General features: G+C 45.7%; 1 protein-coding gene across 2 annotated transcripts; it reads right to left on the bottom strand.

Moving 5' to 3' along the window:
- Window positions 1-5,102: 5,102 nt before the first annotated feature.
- On the bottom strand, window positions 5,103-17,071 carry LOC114040241 (cytochrome P450 1A1). Of its 2 annotated transcripts, XM_027858279.1 has the most exons (7): window positions 16,983-17,071; window positions 10,608-11,469; window positions 8,510-8,636; window positions 7,177-7,266; window positions 6,930-7,053; window positions 6,483-6,569; window positions 5,103-6,155 (listed from the first exon to the last, which is right to left on the bottom strand). In XM_027858279.1, the coding sequence occupies exons 2-7, from the start codon at window positions 11,442-11,444 to the stop codon at window positions 5,870-5,872; spliced, it is 1,551 nt and encodes a 516-aa protein (XP_027714080.1). In that variant the 5' UTR covers window positions 11,445-11,469; window positions 16,983-17,071; the 3' UTR covers window positions 5,103-5,869. The 2 variants fall into 2 exon arrangements, with proteins under 2 accessions (XP_027714080.1, XP_027714081.1); XM_027858280.1 differs by lacking the exon at window positions 6,483-6,569.
- Window positions 17,072-17,856: the final 785 nt, after the last annotated feature.

Below are 17,856 nucleotides of genomic sequence, written 5' to 3'. Positions count from 1 at the left end.
TCAGTCAATTACTCATGTATGATTCTTTGTGACCTGACAGACTTTTTATCAAGGAGTCTTCTTGGCAAAGACAGTGGAATGGTTTGCTATTTTTTTCTCCATTGTGTCCTCATTTTACAGATGAGGTACTGAAGCAAATAGGGTTTAAGTGACCTGCCCAGGGTCAGACAGATGCTAAGTGTCTGAATCTGAATTTGAACTCAAGTCTTCCTGATTACAGGCCTGGTGCTGTAGCCATTGTGCCACCTAGCTGTCAAAGGCAGGGATAGGGCCCCCAAATGATCTCCCCTCCCAATTCAGCCAGTTGTGCCAGGGGTCTCTCTCTTTATAGGGAGTGTACACACACACACACACACATGCTATAAGTGTTTGATGACTTGCTCTTCCACTCTACCAGTGTGATGGCAGAGGTTGTGGGGTGAGAAGACTGGATATGAGTTAAGATGGAATCTTTTCTATTTCACTTAATTGTGTGACTCTAAGAAAATCCCTTAAGCTCTCTGGGCCTTTCTGATTTCCTCATCTATGTAATGGTGCTGGTGAGAAGTTATAGTAGATAATATGCATGGTCCCTTTCAGCTCTACAAATCCAGGCTGATAACTGGTAAGCTATATATTATCACTCAGCGGTGGAACCCTAGTTAGCTGAATCCCCAGAGGAAAGTCAGTAAGACAAAGTACGTAAGGGGTGCATGTAATCTCCTGGAATTAAATTCAGGAAGACCCCTTTACTACTGGGTTATCTTGGGAGGAAAAATGTAACCCCGCTGGGCCTCATCTATGAATAAAGCGATTGGACTCGATGACCTCAAAAGACACTTCTGATTCTGAATCTCTGAACCCGGGGTCCTAAGTCATGCAAGCAAGCCCTTCACTACAGAAGCCCAGTTAGAGAACACGACCACACAGTCTCCAACTTAACAAACATTTCTGACAAAGAATCTCTTCCTAGAATGGCCGTCCAATCCAGTTGGCCAGATGACTGTGGGGACTTCCATCCTTTTCTGCTTCATCTAGGTCTTGCTCAGCCTCCAACCCAACCAATTTCTCACATTACCTCAGGGTGGGGTCTAGTAATAATAAGAAAAGGAAGGAAAGGAAATTCCACTACTGGTAGAAAAGTACTAGATTTGGTTCAGAAGACCTCAGTTCAAATCCTGGCTCTGCTAGTTATGAATTGGGTGATATTAGGCAAGTCACTTTGCATTTATGAGCATTGGTTCTTTATCTGTAAAGTGAAGGAATTGAACTAGATGTCCCTTCTGTCTCTAAATCTGATACTTGAATCTATAAAATGAAAGGAATGACGAGGTTAAGGATTCTTCATGTGGGGTCCATGGACTCCTCTTCAGTCTCTAGATAGATTTCAGTACGTGTGGGAATTTCTATTTATTTTTAAAATATGCTGTTTATTTTATTTAAAATATGCTGGTAACTATATTTCAATATAGTTAACTTCCTTAGTAATCCTATGTATTTTATGTTATATACTGACAAGCATTATTCTGAGGAATCCAGTCTCTTCATCAGACTTCCAAAGAGGGCCATGATCCAAGCTAGGTTCAAACTCCCCCTGAAATAAATGATCCCCAAAATTCCTTCCATCTTTAAATCTCATGAATATGCAGCTCCACCCTTGTCACCCTGCAACTCCAATGGCCCTGGTTCTCCAGCCCAACACTGGTTTCATTAACAGCATCCCCAATCCCATGCCATTGCTTATTCTTTTTTAACCCCAAAGCCCCACCATTCACTTTCAAGATGAAATGCTGAAGACATCCCAAGTCTGATTTTCTCCTTAAATATAAAAGAATTTGACTTTAGACATTTGAAACATGTGGTTTTATTCTCTTTTGTGGTAGAACAAAGAGGAGGGAAATTGTGCTTGAAAACCATCAGTGGTAGCAGCAAAAAGGGAACTAGATGGTCCCCTTGTATGGTTTTTTAGCCAGTTCCAAACAGTTTTGATGATTACTGTTTGACTGCTCCTTTGTTGACTTGAAGTGCCCTCCCCCTCAAACCTCACACCCACTTCTCTCCTTGAAGAACTCATGCAGCCCATGGGAGGTTCCCTAAGTGTTTTCAGTGGTAGCAGCAATGGAAGGAACAGGACAGGAAGTTATAAGGTTTTCTCCTATGTCCTCATCCCTTTCACTCAAACACTCAAGGGAAAGGGAAAGGGGAAGGGGAAGTTATAAATGGGAGTTCATGCTGACTCTGGAGTAGACAAAGAACGGAAATATTATTTGCCAGCATTCAAGAGGGAAAATATACTCATGCTAGTCTGAGCTTTCCATTCTAGGAGCTGCAGTTGTGGGAAGAGGGTAGGACAATGAGGAGATGGAATGGGATAGGATTGGGGATGGTGCCAGCGAGACAGCGCCGAGACTGGGGACGTAGCAGGGGCGAAGAGAATGAAGAGCAGCTTGAGATGTTCAAGGTTCGTTTCTCTCTGCCCTTCTCCCCCCGGTCCTTCCTCCCTTCCTGTTCATCCCTTTCCTCCAGAGTTCCCATTCCTTCCTCCTTCTTTGCCCCCTCCTTTGTCCTCATCCACTTTCCTGAGCCACAGGGCCACCACCAGACGCAGAGTTGAGAGGTCTCCAGTTGTACTGAAGTAAAAGTAGGAAGGGTCCTGGGAGCCCGTGTTGGAATTTTGCATAAGTTTTATTTTATAAAAATGTATCTTATTGATTCTTTCCTTTTTTTTTTCCCATAATGTTACTATCACTTTCAATAGCTCCCGTCCCCCAACAGAGCCCTTCTTTGTAACAAATAAGCATGGGCGACTTAATGCATTTCTCCCAAAGAAGTGGGAACATTTGGTCACAGTGTAAGTGACACAAGTGTTTGGCTTCTGTGGACAAGTGCTTTTGCCCTCTCCTCCCTTCCCCACTCCTTGCCCCCACCCCAGGCCTATTTCTTCATCTGTAAAATGACAGAGTTGGGTTAAAAGTCCTTTCTAGGTCAGATTGCTATTATACTTCAGGTATATTATGGCTTAAATGGGTTTGTGAGGGCTGGACACCTAACCACCATATTTCAGATTGTTTCTATGGAAAAATATCTTCCATGAGGCAGTATTGTAGAGGATAGAGCACTGGACTAGGCATGAGAAGAACTGGTTTTGAATCCTGACTTAGAAACTTAGCTGCCGGATCACAGGCAAGAGAGAGTGTAGGACTCTTCATCGCATGACCTACCTTAGAGGATTGTGGGGAGAGTGCTTTGCAAACCATAAAATGTCGGTTATTGTTGCTATGGTTTGGATCTTTAGGAGCACAGCTTGTTTATGAGATGGCAACATATTATACTGTCTTGCATTGTTTTCTCTATCAGATTGGGTGTACCACACAGCCAAATACAGGACTCTTCTTCTCTTAACTGTTTCATGTGCATGTGCCTTGTGTCCATTATAAAGACTGTAAGCTCCCTGAGGACAAGGCTTGAGAATTCTCTTCTTAACTCAGACCCTGTCAGTGTGGTAACTGAGCCGCAATTAACTGGCACAAGGGACTATGTGTTCTAGGTTGAGGTTCACAAACATTTGCCTCAGAGGGTTTCTGGGCTACATCTTTATTATTTCATGGATAAGTTACATAGATGTTTCTCCACCAGAGACCTCAGGGGTCATCCAGTCCAATCTATACTTGCGCAGGAATCCCCACTTCAACATTTCTAACAACTGAACACCATCAGTGATGGGGCGTTCCCTGTTGTCTGAGGCAGAACATTCTACTTTGGGCTATTTCTGATCATTACAAAGCTCTTATAGTAAATTGAAATTCACCTCCCTGTAACCTGGGACCAAGCAGAAAAAGTCAAATCCTTCCATTGCACCAGTGGTCCTTTTCCAAACAATAAGCCATACAATAACTACCTAATATTCTGAGGGCTTGAATACAAGGGCTTGATCCAAGCAGATGAGGGGATAGGTCAAAAAAAGGAGGGCAACATTTCATGTGATTTACTCCATTCTCTATCACATGACCACAGGGCCCTAGATCCTCTATTCCCACTCCTCTAACCACTTATTAGGTACCACTCAGTCATTTGCTTTTCAGAGAAATATCTAAAAAGAGGCATCAGAAGACAAAGTGCTCATAATTGAGTCAAATTTACAAGAATACAAACCATTCCCCAACTGATAAATGGTCAAAAGATATGAACAGACAATTTTCACATAAAGAAATCAAAGCTATCTATAGGCATATGAAGAAGTGTTCTAAATCACTTTTGATTGGAGAAAGGCAAATTAAAACAACTCTGAGGTAACACTTCACACTTATCAGATTGGCTAATATGACAGAAAAGGAAAATGATAAATGCAGAAGATGTGGGAAAATTGGGATATTAACGCACTGTTGGTGGAGTTGTGAACTGATCCAACGATTCTGGTGAGCAATTTGGAATTATGCCCAAAGTGCAACCAAACTGTGCATACCCTTTGATCTAGAAATACCACTACTAGGTCTGTATCCCAAAGAGATCATAAAAAAGGGTAAAGGACCTACCTGTACAAAAATATTTATATCAACCCTCTTTGTGGTGGTTAAATATTGGAAAGTGAGGGAATGCCCATTAATTGGGGAATGCCTGAACAAGCTGTGGTATATGAATGTAATGGAATACTATTGTATAATAAGAAATGATGAGCAGGCAGATTTCAGAAAAACCTGGAAAGACTTGTATGAACTGATGCAAAGTGAAATGAGTAGAACCTGAAAAATATTGTACACAGTATCAGCAACATTGTATAATGATCAACTATGAATGACTCAGCTCTTCTCAGCAACACAATGACCCAAGACAATTACAAAGAACTTATAAAGAAAAATGCTATCCATTTCCAGATAAAAAACTGATGGACTCTGAATGCAGATCGAAGCGTATTTTTTTCACTTACTTTATTCTTTCTTGTGTTTTTTTTTTTCCTTTTGTTTTTTTCTTTCACAACTGTGACTAATATGGAAATACTTTCACATGGTAGCACATATATAAACTATATGAAACTGCCTACCATTTTTAGAAGAGGAGAGGGGAGGGAGGGAGAAAATTTCGGAACTCAAAATCTTGTAAAAATGAATGCTGAAAATTTTCTTGACATGTAACTGGGGGGAAATACTATTAAAATAGCATTAATAAAGCAATTTTTTTTAATGTGAAAAAGAGAAGACAAGTGCTCATGGTGAAGGTGGAAGGAAGTTGGCCCTCCCTGTGGAGCTCACTGGGCCAATAAGACCTATATTGGACTTGTAGGAGCTTACTGGACCCATACTACTATAAGAAAGGTTCTGGTCCATGACTTGCTCATCTTGTAGTGATATGGAGCATTTTTTTCTGAAGCTGGGATTGGCCCAGTGTCGACTATGAAGACATGCTCTATCTACTGATTTCCCACCTGGCAGGTCTCTTCCCTGAAGCCACCTTGATTTGCCTGGAAAAGGACTCAAAGTTTCCTTCTTTTCTGCAAAGTGGAGCAAATCTGCTCATAACCTGACGGAATGGGCCAATTCTGATGGCTGGTCTCATGTCTTCTCTCTTCTCGAAGAGTTCTCAAAGACCTTGCCTGAAGTTTTCAGAGGCCCAGGGACTCTCTTGTCCCCAGCCAGACCTCTTAAACCAAAGAACAGCATAAAAGCATTCTATTAGTGGAGTGTCAAGCCCATGTGTTAAGAGAGGGTAAGCTCTTGGGAGCCAGGAGGAATGCCAGGGATTGGACGCTGAAGCAGCCCCTCTCTAGGCAATAACATCACGGTGCCAGCAGTCAGAGCACCAGAACTGGCCAAGTGTTCATCAGCTTTAGCTTGAAGCCTCCCTCCAGTCCATTGGGGCGGGCCAGGGAAAACCACAGCATCATATCCTGGAGCCTTTAGGAGCGCAGCTTAGCCTGAAAGTGCTCACAGGGGGCATGCTTCATGGTCAACCCATAGATTGGGGTCAAGTCCACCTTCACTCCAGAGGGGACACTGAACTCCATCTGATGCAGCAGGATGGCCAGGAAGAGGAATACTTCCCACCGGCCAATAGTCTCTCCAATGCACTTCCTTTTCCCCAGACCAAACATAATCACCTTCTCACTTAGGGCCTTGTTGATAGTTCCATCTGCACTGAGGAATCGCTCTGGCCGGAACACTGAAGGGTCGCCCCATATTTTCCTGTCACAGGAGGAACAAGAGAGGAGATGGCAGTTTGGGAGATAGGACAGGGCCTCCAAACAGGGGTCAGAGTCCTAGATCCAGACTGAGAACTGGTGGGTAGAGAGCAAGGACAGCATAGCATGTGAGTGGGTACCCTGCCCTGTAAGCCCTTTCCCCAGGGGACTGGCCCAGTCTAGACCTCAGGCCCAAGGCCTACCCTCTTAAGGATGGCCCAGAAGGCTTTGCACTGAAGAGGTCCATATCTTTCCACCTGGCTGATGATCATTATTAGACATACCCAAGGCTCTCCACCAAGACCCCTTTCGGGTCCCAGGGTTGACTTACTGGTCATGGTTAATCTGCCATTGGTTCACAAAGACACAGCGTCCCTTGGGAATGTAGAAATTGTTCAAAGTCGTAGCTCTGGTTGTGCTGAGTGGGGCAAGAAACCTCTGTCAGGCTCAGGAGGAAGTTGGGGAGTGGGGTAATGGGTGTGTCCCCCATGGCTCCCTGCTTCTCTTTGCAGACACCCCTGGCTGCCACTACCACTGTTCTCTTCCCTCAGTAATGACTAGGGGAACAGAGGTCATGAGAGACTGACACCCACTTCCCTGAACTCCCTCATTCTGTCCCACAGACATCTGGACTTGTGCATGGGGAATGATTCTCCTACCATCATCTGCCTCTTCCCACAATGGCCTCATTTTGTCTTATTCTTCATGACTTCTGGGTACTGAGGAGAACGTGAAACTTAGGTGTGGACACCCCATCCTCTTGCTTACAAGGTCTCACCTGTGGGGGATGGTAAAGGGGAGGAAGGAAGAGTGCCTGAAGGTTTCCAGGATGAAGGCCTCCATGTAGGGGAGCTGAGGTTTGTCTGAGAGCTTGGGCAACCGCTCTCTACCAATCACCATGTCTGCAGGACAAAGGAGTCAAATGGAGCAGGCTCAAAGCCAACCCGACCTTTGGGTCTAAGGGGCTCCCCACCCCTCACCCCCTGGAAAGAGCCAAGGAAGGTCTTGCCACTCACTTCACTTACCCAGCTCTTCCTGGATCATCTTCTGGATCTCAGGCTTTGCTACAAGGTACATGAGACTCCAAGAAATGGCCGTGGTGACAGTGTCAAAGCCTCGACAGAGCATTAGGAGAATAATAACAATAATTATAGCCATGAAGGAGGTGCTATTATTATTCCCCATTTTACAGAGAAGGAAACTGGGGCAGAGAGGTATAAAATGATTAAGCATCTAAGACAAGGTTTGAACTCAGATGTCTCCTGACCCCAAGTCCAGTGCTCCAGACCCCTAGCTCTGTGAATTTGGGTGACATGATATAGTCTTTCCAAATGTTTCCACCAGTGTTAGGCCGTTAGGTCATTCACTACACTCCTGTGACAGAAGAGAGTAGTGATTATTATTCCAATTTTATAGATGAGAAAATCAAGGCCCACAGAGGCTAAGGGACTTGCCTTGGGTCACTCCAGTATGTCACTGGTAGAGCTGGGACTAGAGACTAGGTAGTCTATGTTCTTTTTACTGTATGAAAGGGCCAAGATATGGGCCAAGAGAAGCCAGCCATCTTCAGATCCTAGCCATTTCCTTTGGGTTGGATATCATAAATCTCTTAACTGATGCCCATGGTAAGATCTCAAGAAGATTTTGTGGGGAAAATTTTGCTGCATGATCCCTGAGGCCCAAAGATATGGGACAAAACACCCCTGGGACTTTCCTGGAGAAGAATTTATGCCTAAATAAGGGTATCTTGATGGCTATAGGACTTTATGAAAGGTGCAGCTGAATGAAATTAAGATGGCAGGTTTTCCCCTGAATCCAGATGGGGCAGGCTTGAAAATAGGCTGGAAGGTCCTATGGGCCCTGGGAAAGACCAGCCTAATCCATAGACAGAGTGGGCTGTTAATGCAATATGCTTTGAGGGATATCAGAAAAACCTGCTTTATCCCCCAAATGTCTCCATCCCTGGCCTGCCATAGTGCCTGGCATTCCACCATTAGGGCTTTGTTCCTCTGGGTTAAATGCAGGTACATACAGAGGGTGCGGGGGTAAGAAGTGAAGCATTTATCAGACATGAGCACCTTAGGGTGACTGAATCTATCAGATTTTTTCTAGCTAGGGATCAGTTGAAAGTAGGTCAGGAAAGATGCAAAACATAAGTTCTAATAGAGAAGAGGGTAGAAAGAAGTATGGGAGAAGGGAATCATGGGTAGCTGTGGAGGGCAGTGCCTGGCCCTGGAATGCTGGAAGGAACCTTAGGGGAGATGAGGGACCAATGGAGATCCTGGTCAACCTTCCAGCTGTACCCAAGACTAGAAGGGAACTGGGCATTTGGAGGGTGGGATGGAAGACTGCTCTTACCAGCTCCAAAGACATCGATGATGGTGTTCACAATCTTCTTTTCTGACATCAGGACATTAGCATTCTCATCCAACTTCTTTTCCTGGCATTGTTCAATTAGGCTATCTGTGATGTCCCGGATGCAGCCCTGGAGGGGCAAGGCTAGAGGGTTAGGGCAAGCACCAAACTGCAGCTCTCTTCATCCTCTTCAAACCCCATTCTTTCTCATCTCTGCACCTTTTCTCAAATTATCTTCCCTCCCTGGAATGATTGGTTCTTTCTTGGCTAAATCTTACCCATTCTGCCAGGTCCAAGGAAACATCTACTTGTTCTAGGAAACTTTCTCTGATCTTTCTGAGCCTTCAGTGACCTTGTCCTTTTCTAAACTCTTCTAGGACCCACTTATATGGTTCTCCCTATGTAAGAATATCTGATTTTTTAAAAAGAGGCGATCAGGGTTAAGGGACTTGCTCAGGGTCACACAGCTAAGTGTCTGAGGTCAGCTTTGAACTTAGGTCTTTCTGACTCTAGGGCTGGTGCTCTAAGAATACCTGATATTGATAGCTAGTCTTTTCTCTGCAACCAGACTGTAAGCTCTTACATAGCAAGGACTGAGGCTCACCTCCTGAAATCCCCCAGGTAACTTGAATAAAAAACACTCTCAATAGACATTCTTTGTCTGCTTGGCTCAAATGGCTGACCCAAACCCTCAGGCTTCCAATGACAGAAGCAAGGTTAATAAGAAAAGAAGCCTAATCCCTGCTCCTTGGAAATGCAGTCAGGTCCTCAGGACTGGGCATAGGGAAGGAGAGGATCAATGCTCCTTGGGTTAAATCTGAGAGTTGGAGGTAGAGACATAAGGTAAGTAAGAGAGGTGACTTGATAGAGTGAAAAGATGCCTTTCCCCAGTTCTGCCCTTGATTTTTAGTGTGACTTTGAGTAAGTCAGTTTCCTTCTCTGGGCTTCAGTCTGTTCCTCTGGGAAGTGAGGATTTTGGACTAGCTTATCTCTGAGCTATCTTCTAGCCCAGACATGAGTAGAAGTCAGAAAACTTTAGAGGGCAGAAGCATCACTGTTGAAATATGTTTATGCTCTACAGCTTCTATGGAAATACTCTGCACTCTGGGATTTCTTTGATAGTCTACCTATATCCTTGAAAAATCGGGAAAGATTGTTGAGATTAGGAGAAGGTGAAGGTACAACCCTTTGGTGAATGGATTGTAAACCTTTGGAGGACAGGAACCATACCTATTCTAGGGTCACATCCTTTAGATGCTGCTAGAGGGCTAAGAAACGGGATTCCTGCACAAGATGTGTGTGCATCACACACACATACACATACACATTCATACACATATGAATACTACAACACCCATAGAAATACCTCCAAGGAAAATGAATCCTCTGTGGAGGCCATGAGTCTGGCCTTGTGTCTGAAGCTTAGCTCTGGGAACCCTTACCTGACTCTTCCTCCAGCCCACCTACATACAGCAATAGCAGCATTAAAGACAAAGCAGAAAAGAAAAAAAAAAAAAAGCTCTGCCCTTTGATTAGCTCTCACTTTCCAGATTTCTGGCACATGGGTGCTACCATAGCTAACTCTGACTTTCTAGAATTCTTCAAACAGCTAGGTGGTGTAATAGAGTACCTGACCAAGATTCTGAAAGACTTGAATTCAAATCCTCTTCAAACACTTCTTAGCTGTGTGACCCCAAGCAAATTATATAACTTCTCTCAGATAAAGTTTTCTCATCTGTAAAATGGGGATAATAATAGTATATATCTCCCAGGGCTGTTGTGAGAGCCAAGTGAGATAATATATGTAAGGTGCTTTACCAACCCTAAAGCACTATCTAAATGCTAGCTACTGCAGACTCTGGAGCCTTCTTGCTCAGACATATGGTGCCTCGTTGACCTTCTTCCCCTGACTTCTTTCTGGCCTGTACCTACTGTATGTATTTTAATTCTTCTAGCCCAGTCTGCCTCTCAGGGCCTCTACTGCTTCTTTATTGCCACCCTCTCCAGCACCTCCTCTCTCTTCCCATGCACACTTAGTAAGGTGTCCTATTCTTCCTTCCTCCCAGCTAGGCTTGATGTCAACACAGCTCCCCTTCGTTACCTTTTCAAACTTCTTGTAATGTTCTTTCACCAACTTTTGAGTGAAGTTAGTGATTTTCTCATTCAAGTCCTTGAAGGCTGCTATCTTGCTACTGGGCAGGTATTGCAGGACAGGGATGAAATCAGCTGGATTCCCAGAGGCAACGACTTCACCAAACTTATTACTCAGAGTGACGATACTAAGTAGTTCTTGATTTTCATGGTCGTAGCGCTTTCCGAAGCAAATGGCACAGATGACGTTGGCCACAGACATCACCACGTATCTGAAGGGGTCAAAGTGCCCCTTCTGCTCCAGGAACTTCTGGATCAAGTATTCAGCCTCTTTGTGCACATGCTCCTCCAGATAGCAGGAGGAAGAGGACGGGGAGGAGGACACAGAGAAGGTCTTCAGGGCACTCTGGGCCAGCTTCCTTTGAGCTGCCCAGACCTCCCCTGAATCAGCACTAAAAGTAAAGGAGTGGCCATTGGTGATTAAGGAGAAGGTGTAAAGGTCAGGTCGGCCTTTGAAGTCATCCCCCTGCTTCACCAGGGCCTGCCTGATCGTTTCCAGGCCACTCAGCACAAGCACTGGGGTGGAGCCAATCTGAATCTGCATCACATCCCCATACTTCTCTCTCAGTTGTGCCAGGGCCATGTGGGGATTCTTTCCCAGGGTCAATATGTTGCCAATCAGAGGCCAAGCCCAGGGTCCAGGTGGGCTCTTTAGTCCTTTGGGTACCCTTTGAGTGTAAGATTCAATGATCCAGAAGACCAGGCAGAAGACAGCAGAGGCCATAAGGAGCTCTGTGACAGTGAAGGATTCGGGAAATGCCAACATGGAAAGTACACTTGCCGCCATCTTCGGTATTTAGCAAAAACTGTAGCTGTTGAGACAAAGGCAGAAGGAAAAACCTATAAGACCATGGGAATGGGAAACTGGAGGAGGGCACAGGAGGTATGTAACGGTCCTATGAACCCAACAGTGAGCTGGGGCTAAGTCAGAGGAACTGGGGAGTACTGACTTGCCATCCCTTCAGACAAAGAATGTCTGCCAACATGGAGCAAGGACTCAGGGAGGTTGAGGGCTATAGGAAGAAATGGTGAACCTGGCAAGTCTTTTGATTTCTATAACCCCCTGAATCCTAGGTGTATCCTTCCTTCTCACTCTCTTCTACCGCTGAGTTCCCCCACCAAAAACTGGAAGCAGAGATTAGATCTTCAGAATGCCAAAGCAGCCAAGGACCAGGGAGGGTGTTCCCTTAGAGGATGAAAACTTGTCCCAATGATCTCTGCATTCCAGGGAGGCCCATGGGCTTGATGTCTTGAATACCTTGCAGTAATGGTTCCTCTGATTAAGCTAGGCTCCTTCTACCCTCTCGCTCCCCCACTGCTGCACCCTCACAGGAGTCGTGGAGCGTAGAATTTTACAGATGGAAGGAAAGGTAGAGTTCATCTGGCCCAATCCCATCATTTACAGATGAAGAAACTGAAGCCAGAAAGGTTAAAGGTTATACACTAACTTAGTGGCAAAGCTAGGATTTAAACCCAGGTCTTCGGAATAGAAGGTTGTACTCTGCCCACTGGCCCACACTGCCTTCCTTTGCTCATGCTCTTCCTTCTCCCCAAATATCCTCACTCCTTTCTGCCTAATCCAAATTCAGCCTAGTTTAATCCCTCAGGCTCCCTGATGACACCTACCTAGGGAGGTCTAGTCCCTTCCTGACTGACCATAGCATCATTTATTTTGGCACAGCCACAGAAAGGCAGAAATGGAAGGGACCTTGGGATCATTGGTGCACCCTCCCCACAGAGGAGGAAGTAAGTCCTGGGGGACCTGACTTGTCTCAAGTCCCCTAGCAAATTAGGAAAAGAAACCATCTTGGGACCCAGGGCTCCTGAAGCAACTGACCACTGAGCTGGGACTGTCCCCTACCCCCCCCCCCCCCCCCACCCCCCCCTGTGTGCCCTGTCTGTCTCTAACCAGATCCAGAGTTCCTCAGGTCCAGAGACTTCTGTTTTTTTCTCCCCCTCCTCCTCCCCTTCCCTTCCTCCCTCTCTCCTCCTCCTCCTCTTCTTCTGCTTCACTCTCGTCTCCCTCCCTCCTCCCTCTCTCCTTCCTCCTCCTTCTCTCTCTCCTCCTCCTCTTTCCCCTCCTTCCCCTTCCTCCTCCTCCTCCCCCCCTTCTTCCTCCTTCTTTTCCTTCCGCTTCCCCACCTCTCCTCCTCTCCCTCCTCCTTTTCTCTTTCCTCCCCTCTCCACTTTCTCCCCCTCCCCCTACCCTTTTTCCTCTTCCTCCTTTCCCTCCTCCCCTCTCCCTTTCCTCTTTCTTCTCTCCCTGCCCTTCCTCCTCCTCCTCCTCCCCTCCCCCTCCTGGCTCTTTGGCCACACAGGCACGGGGCCGGGCCCACAGGAAGGGCTTTACAAAACTTATTGAACTCAGGGCCCTGAGAATTTCACATTTAGAGACCCAGAACTTAAATTAACCAGCATTGGTTGCTCAGATTCAGTTGAGAATAGCATCAGGGTAGATGTTACAGTCTAGGAGGCTAATAGGAACTGGAGACAGGGAAGGGACGTGGCAGGAGAGCCTTTCCTTCAGACTTTTCCTGGGTGTAAGGGCATGTCCAGGGCCTCCCCTCAGCACCTGGGTACTTGCCCCAGTGACCTGCCTTCTTGGGAATAGCCTAGGGAGTTAAGAGAGAAGCACTTTCCCTTATCCCTACAGAGTTGTAGTCAGGAAAGATAAGTGGCCACTTCCCCTCCTCCTCTTTATCCCAGTCTGCAAACAAGGACCCAACAACTTGTCCTCCTGGGATATTGAGACTGTTGGAACTTAGGGATCCAGGTGGTGGGAACACAAAATGTCCTACCTTATCTATCCTGGGGGGCAGCTAGATGGTGAGGTGGATAGAGTGCCAGGCCTGGAAACAAGAAGACTTATCATCCTGAGTTCAAATCTGGCCTCTGACACTTAATAGCTGTATGACCTTGGGCAAGTCACTTAACCCTGTTTGCCTCAGTTTCCTCATCTATAAAATGAGCTGGAGAAGGAAATGGCAAACCATTCCACTATCTTTGCCAAGAAAACCCCAAAGGGGGTCATGAAGAATTGGACATGATTGAAAGGACTGAACATCAACAAACCTATCCTGGAGATAGAGAATAAGAGTCTGGACCCCTGATCCCTTGGGGAAAGTCCACTCAGATTCACCTGCGAGTTATATGCATTTCTGTTTAAAGTCCAATCTGCAAAAGGGCGAGCAACTCAATGAAATGATAAATATTTACTAAGCACCTATTATGTACTGGGTACCACCCTGGTAAGAGCAGAGAGGGGCAGAATGAGGATATGCCATTCAGAATTTATCTAGCCAGCTTTCTTCAGCTCTGCTGCAAGCCTGGGAGGGGGGCCGTTGTATCTACCAAAGCCCTGAGGCTGGGCTGCACACCTTGTCATTCAGCACGTAAAGCACCGAAGGCAGTCTATAGCTAGCTCTCAGTCAGTGGGTTGGAATAAGGGGGAAAGTTAGGGGCAGGGGATGATCTGGTGTGCTCATTAGAGAAAGACAAGAGTCGATCCCTAGGGTGGAGAAATCCAGTCCATAGTTTTCTTCTCACTTTATTCCCAATGAATGAATGATAAGATACTACTCTATCAGCCAGTCACCAAGGGAAAGGCAATACTTAAAAAGTGTTCTGCTGATTGAGGCTGCAAAGAAACTCCTGCCTGGCATTCTGGACTAGATCCTAACACAAAGGACACTCCTTTTTTGGTCTAGACTCTCTCTAAGAAAACACACAGTGGTGAATGCAAATACAGCTACTAGCCTCTCAGGATTAGAGACAGACATCAGAAAAGAGCCGGCTCTGCACACAGCCCTGGGGCATCTGACTCGGTATCTAGCCCATCGCCTTACAATTAGAAGATCCTCAAGGAATATTTGCTGGGTGAATGAATCATCAAATAAATGAATAAAAGGGTAGTAGCATTGAGGGAGGTGGGAAGCCTCATATCCTGACCAGGCTAGCCCCCAGTTGTGGCTCAGTGGCCCCTCTGAACCGTGGGTATTTCATCTCTTTCAGCTTTCCCACCGTGGTAGGAGGCAAAGGGAGGCACAGTCAATGGATTCTCAGGAACCTGGTATTTCTTTGGCTTGAAGACACTGATTGTCTTAAGCCACAGGACTAAACCCAGGCAAAACCCAAGGAGTGCAGGGACCAGTGGAAACCTCCCCAACTCTTTCCCAGAAGTTAAGATGCTAGTTGAGAATGGGATGGGCATTGAGCTGTGTCAGAGCAAGCCACCAGGGTCCTACTTAGACTAGGCACGGCAGATACCAGCCAGCCTTTTTTTGGAAGGGATTTCTAAGCTCAGCTCATCCCACTAAAGGTCACAGTTGGACACAGTCTATGGGAATATGTAAGTTCTTCTGTAAAGCATCAAGCCTGCATCACCCTCATTTTATTCTCTGAAGTATGAGATTCCTTTTTTGAAGTACCTATTTATACTTGTAAGATCTGCAAGAGCAGGAATGTTTTCATTTTTATCTTTGTATTTCAGTATCTAGCAAAGTCTAAACTGTAGAGTCTATACATAGGAGATACTTCATACATGTTGTTGAATTAAATTTAAATTGCCTGTCTGATCACCTCACTTATGGAATTATATATACTTCAACCTTCCCAGAATCAAAGATACAAGCTATTTGCCTTCAGAGGAGAGGGGTAGATATTAGAAGAATAGAGGCTAGTAAAGGAAGGAAGGGGGGGATGTTACTGTCCAACTAGTTCTAGAGATAGTAACACACACACACACACACACACACTTGTCCTGACATGTTGAAATTAAATGGAGTTGAATGTTACATAACTGAGTCCAACTGCTTCATTTTTACTGGTGAGAGAAACTGAGGCCCAGAGAGAGGCAGGGACTTTCTAAGAGCACATAGTTAATTAGTAGCCAAGATGAGACTAGAACCCAAGTTTCGTGACTCCTAGTATACTACAAAGATTCATGGAATCTCGGAGTTGGAAGGAAGCTCAGATGTCAGCTAGTCCCATAGGTGCTTAAAAGGAATCCCCTCTTTCCCTGACAGTGGTCATATATGGGGTGGGGTAGGGTGGGGGCTCATTCCTTTCTGAGGCAATTTGTTCTGCATTTGGACAATTCAAATGTTAGAAAGTTTTTTTCCCCCTTACATCAAGCTTACATCTGCCTCTGTAACTTCCATCCATCATCAGTCCTACTTCTGTCTTCTTTGGCCAAGCAGAAGAAATCTAATCTCTCTTCTACATGACATCCCTTCAACTGCCTGAAGATGCTAGTCAATACTCCTCTCCCTCACTTCCATCAAGTAATCTCCTCTTTGGAGGAGTTCTTTCACCTGATCCTTATATAATATGACCTTGAGGTCCCTCACCACACCAGGCACATGCCATTGAATGTACTTCAGCTAGTTAAGGTTTCCCTTTAAAACAGTGTCCATAACTACTACAGATGTGTGCCAACCAAGTATTTGTATAACATTATATTGCTAGCTTAGACCAGGAAAATGAAATTGATCTCAAAAAAATAAAGAGCATAGATAAGAAGTATAACCTGCATCCTCCCATCCTCCCATCCCCATCCCCTGTGCCCCGTTTCAAGCTAACAATTCTGAAGGGCTGCTCCAATTTCTGTAGCAGAGCTCCCAGGACATCCTTATCCCCAGCCAGTTAGAGAAAAGACAGAGGGACTAGAGAAAATCACAGGCTTATCCCTAGATTTGAGATCCTTGGAGGCTGTAGCCCAGCTGGAATGGGTACCCTGGAGGCCTGAGAAGTAATGCCTGGCACACTTCCTGGCAGAGCAGGTATTTAATCCATGTTGATTGATAATAGTGATGTAATATCACATGTATATAGAGCTCTAAGGTTCATGATAATTCACTTCTCACAACAACCCTGTGAGATAAGTAATGCAACGATTATCACCTCCATTTTACAGGTAATGAAACTGAGGCTAAGAGAAATTAAGTGATGCCCCTGCCCAGGATCCCACAAGCTGTTGAAGGGCAGAGCCAGGATTCAATCCCCAGTACCCTAGATTCAAATCTAGTGTTATTGCCACTACATTAATATAGAGTTGATTGCAGAATCCTGGTCTCTTAGGGTTATAGAAGGAGAATGGGACCAGGAGTTAGGAGGACACCTGAGCTACAACCCTGACCCAGTTGGATTGAATGACCTTGGATAAGTCACTTGACCTGTGTGAAGCCTGTCTTTCTTCCTTGATCTCTCAGGGCCCTTCCTGCTCTAAAATCTGATGACTCCCAGTCTTGGATGCCCTGCAAAGATCAGGAGTCAGAGTTTTTTCCTTAATTGTTGAGGGGAAAGTGGAGAAGACCCCAGCACTTACCTGTGCCTGACTAGGTCAGTCTGGGCTGAGAATCGGAGAAGTCTAAGACAGAGGGCTCGCTCAATCTTGGCGAAAAGATGCCAAGAAGTAATCACCTCATTAGAAGTTGTGGAGAAAGGAGCTTTCTGCAAACCTTTATAGGCAACCAGCCTCATCCTATTGGCTGAGGTGATTGACAACGTCTCGGAAACGCCCTCTAGTGGGGCGGGGCGAGTTGGTGGGGGTCGGCTGGGACCTAGAGGAGGCTGTACCCCGAGTCAGAGAACAGGGATGTGGGTGTCTATTCACAATTATTGGCGGGGGGAGCAAGAGGGATGGGATTCTAACTCACTAGGGGGCGCCCTGGACCCGGGGTATATTATTAGAGGGGGCAGGGGTCGGGCACTTTTAGGACACCCTTCTCTTGGGCCCCCTAGGAGCTAAGAGCTTATACTAAGAAAGAACCTTCAAGTATAGGAAGATTTCCAAAACTAAGGTCATCCTGAAATTTCGGAGGGCGCAGGTGGTCAGTCCAACCTGAGGTAGGGTAGAAGGAGCATCACCCTCACACTTCTTTAGAGTTTTTGGGCAATTACTGAATGAAAAGTTGGAGGAGGTACTGATATCTGGAGATCCTTTCCCCAGAGTGCCATGCTAAGCATCTCTGACCTTATCCACTACCACTCCCATCCCCCTTGAATACACACAGAAGCTCACTGCCAGCTACCAATCAAGTGAAATATTTGTAAGCGCTTAGTGCAGTGCCTAGCACATAGTAGGCTCTTAATATGTTTATTCCCTTCCACTTAGCCTTCAGGGTAAGGCTGGGGGTGGGGTGGGGGTAGAGGTGAGGATGTTACTGATCTATCCGGGTCCCCGCCTCCCAGGAGCGGTA

This window comes from Vombatus ursinus, unplaced genomic scaffold (genome assembly GCF_900497805.2).
Source record: "Vombatus ursinus unplaced genomic scaffold, bare-nosed wombat genome assembly UNPS02012811.1, whole genome shotgun sequence".
Lineage (NCBI taxonomy): Eukaryota > Metazoa > Chordata > Mammalia > Diprotodontia > Vombatidae > Vombatus > Vombatus ursinus.
The sequence above is the reverse complement of the archived record's forward strand: the minus strand, read 5'-3'. Positions and strand labels throughout refer to the sequence as shown.

Excerpts from the sequence above, each read along its gene's own strand:
- LOC114040241 (XM_027858279.1), bottom strand. The coding sequence starts at position 11,444 with ATGGCGGCAAGTGTACTTTCCATGTTGGCATTTCCCGAATCCTTCACT. Across the intron at positions 7,054-7,176 it reads GATGATCCAGGAAGAGCTGG|ACATGGTGATTGGTAGAGAG; the intron begins GTAAGTGAAGTG and ends TTTGTCCTGCAG. Across the intron at positions 6,156-6,482 it reads TGGCAGATTAACCATGACCA|GAAAATATGGGGCGACCCTT; the intron begins GTAAGTCAACCC and ends CTCCTGTGACAG.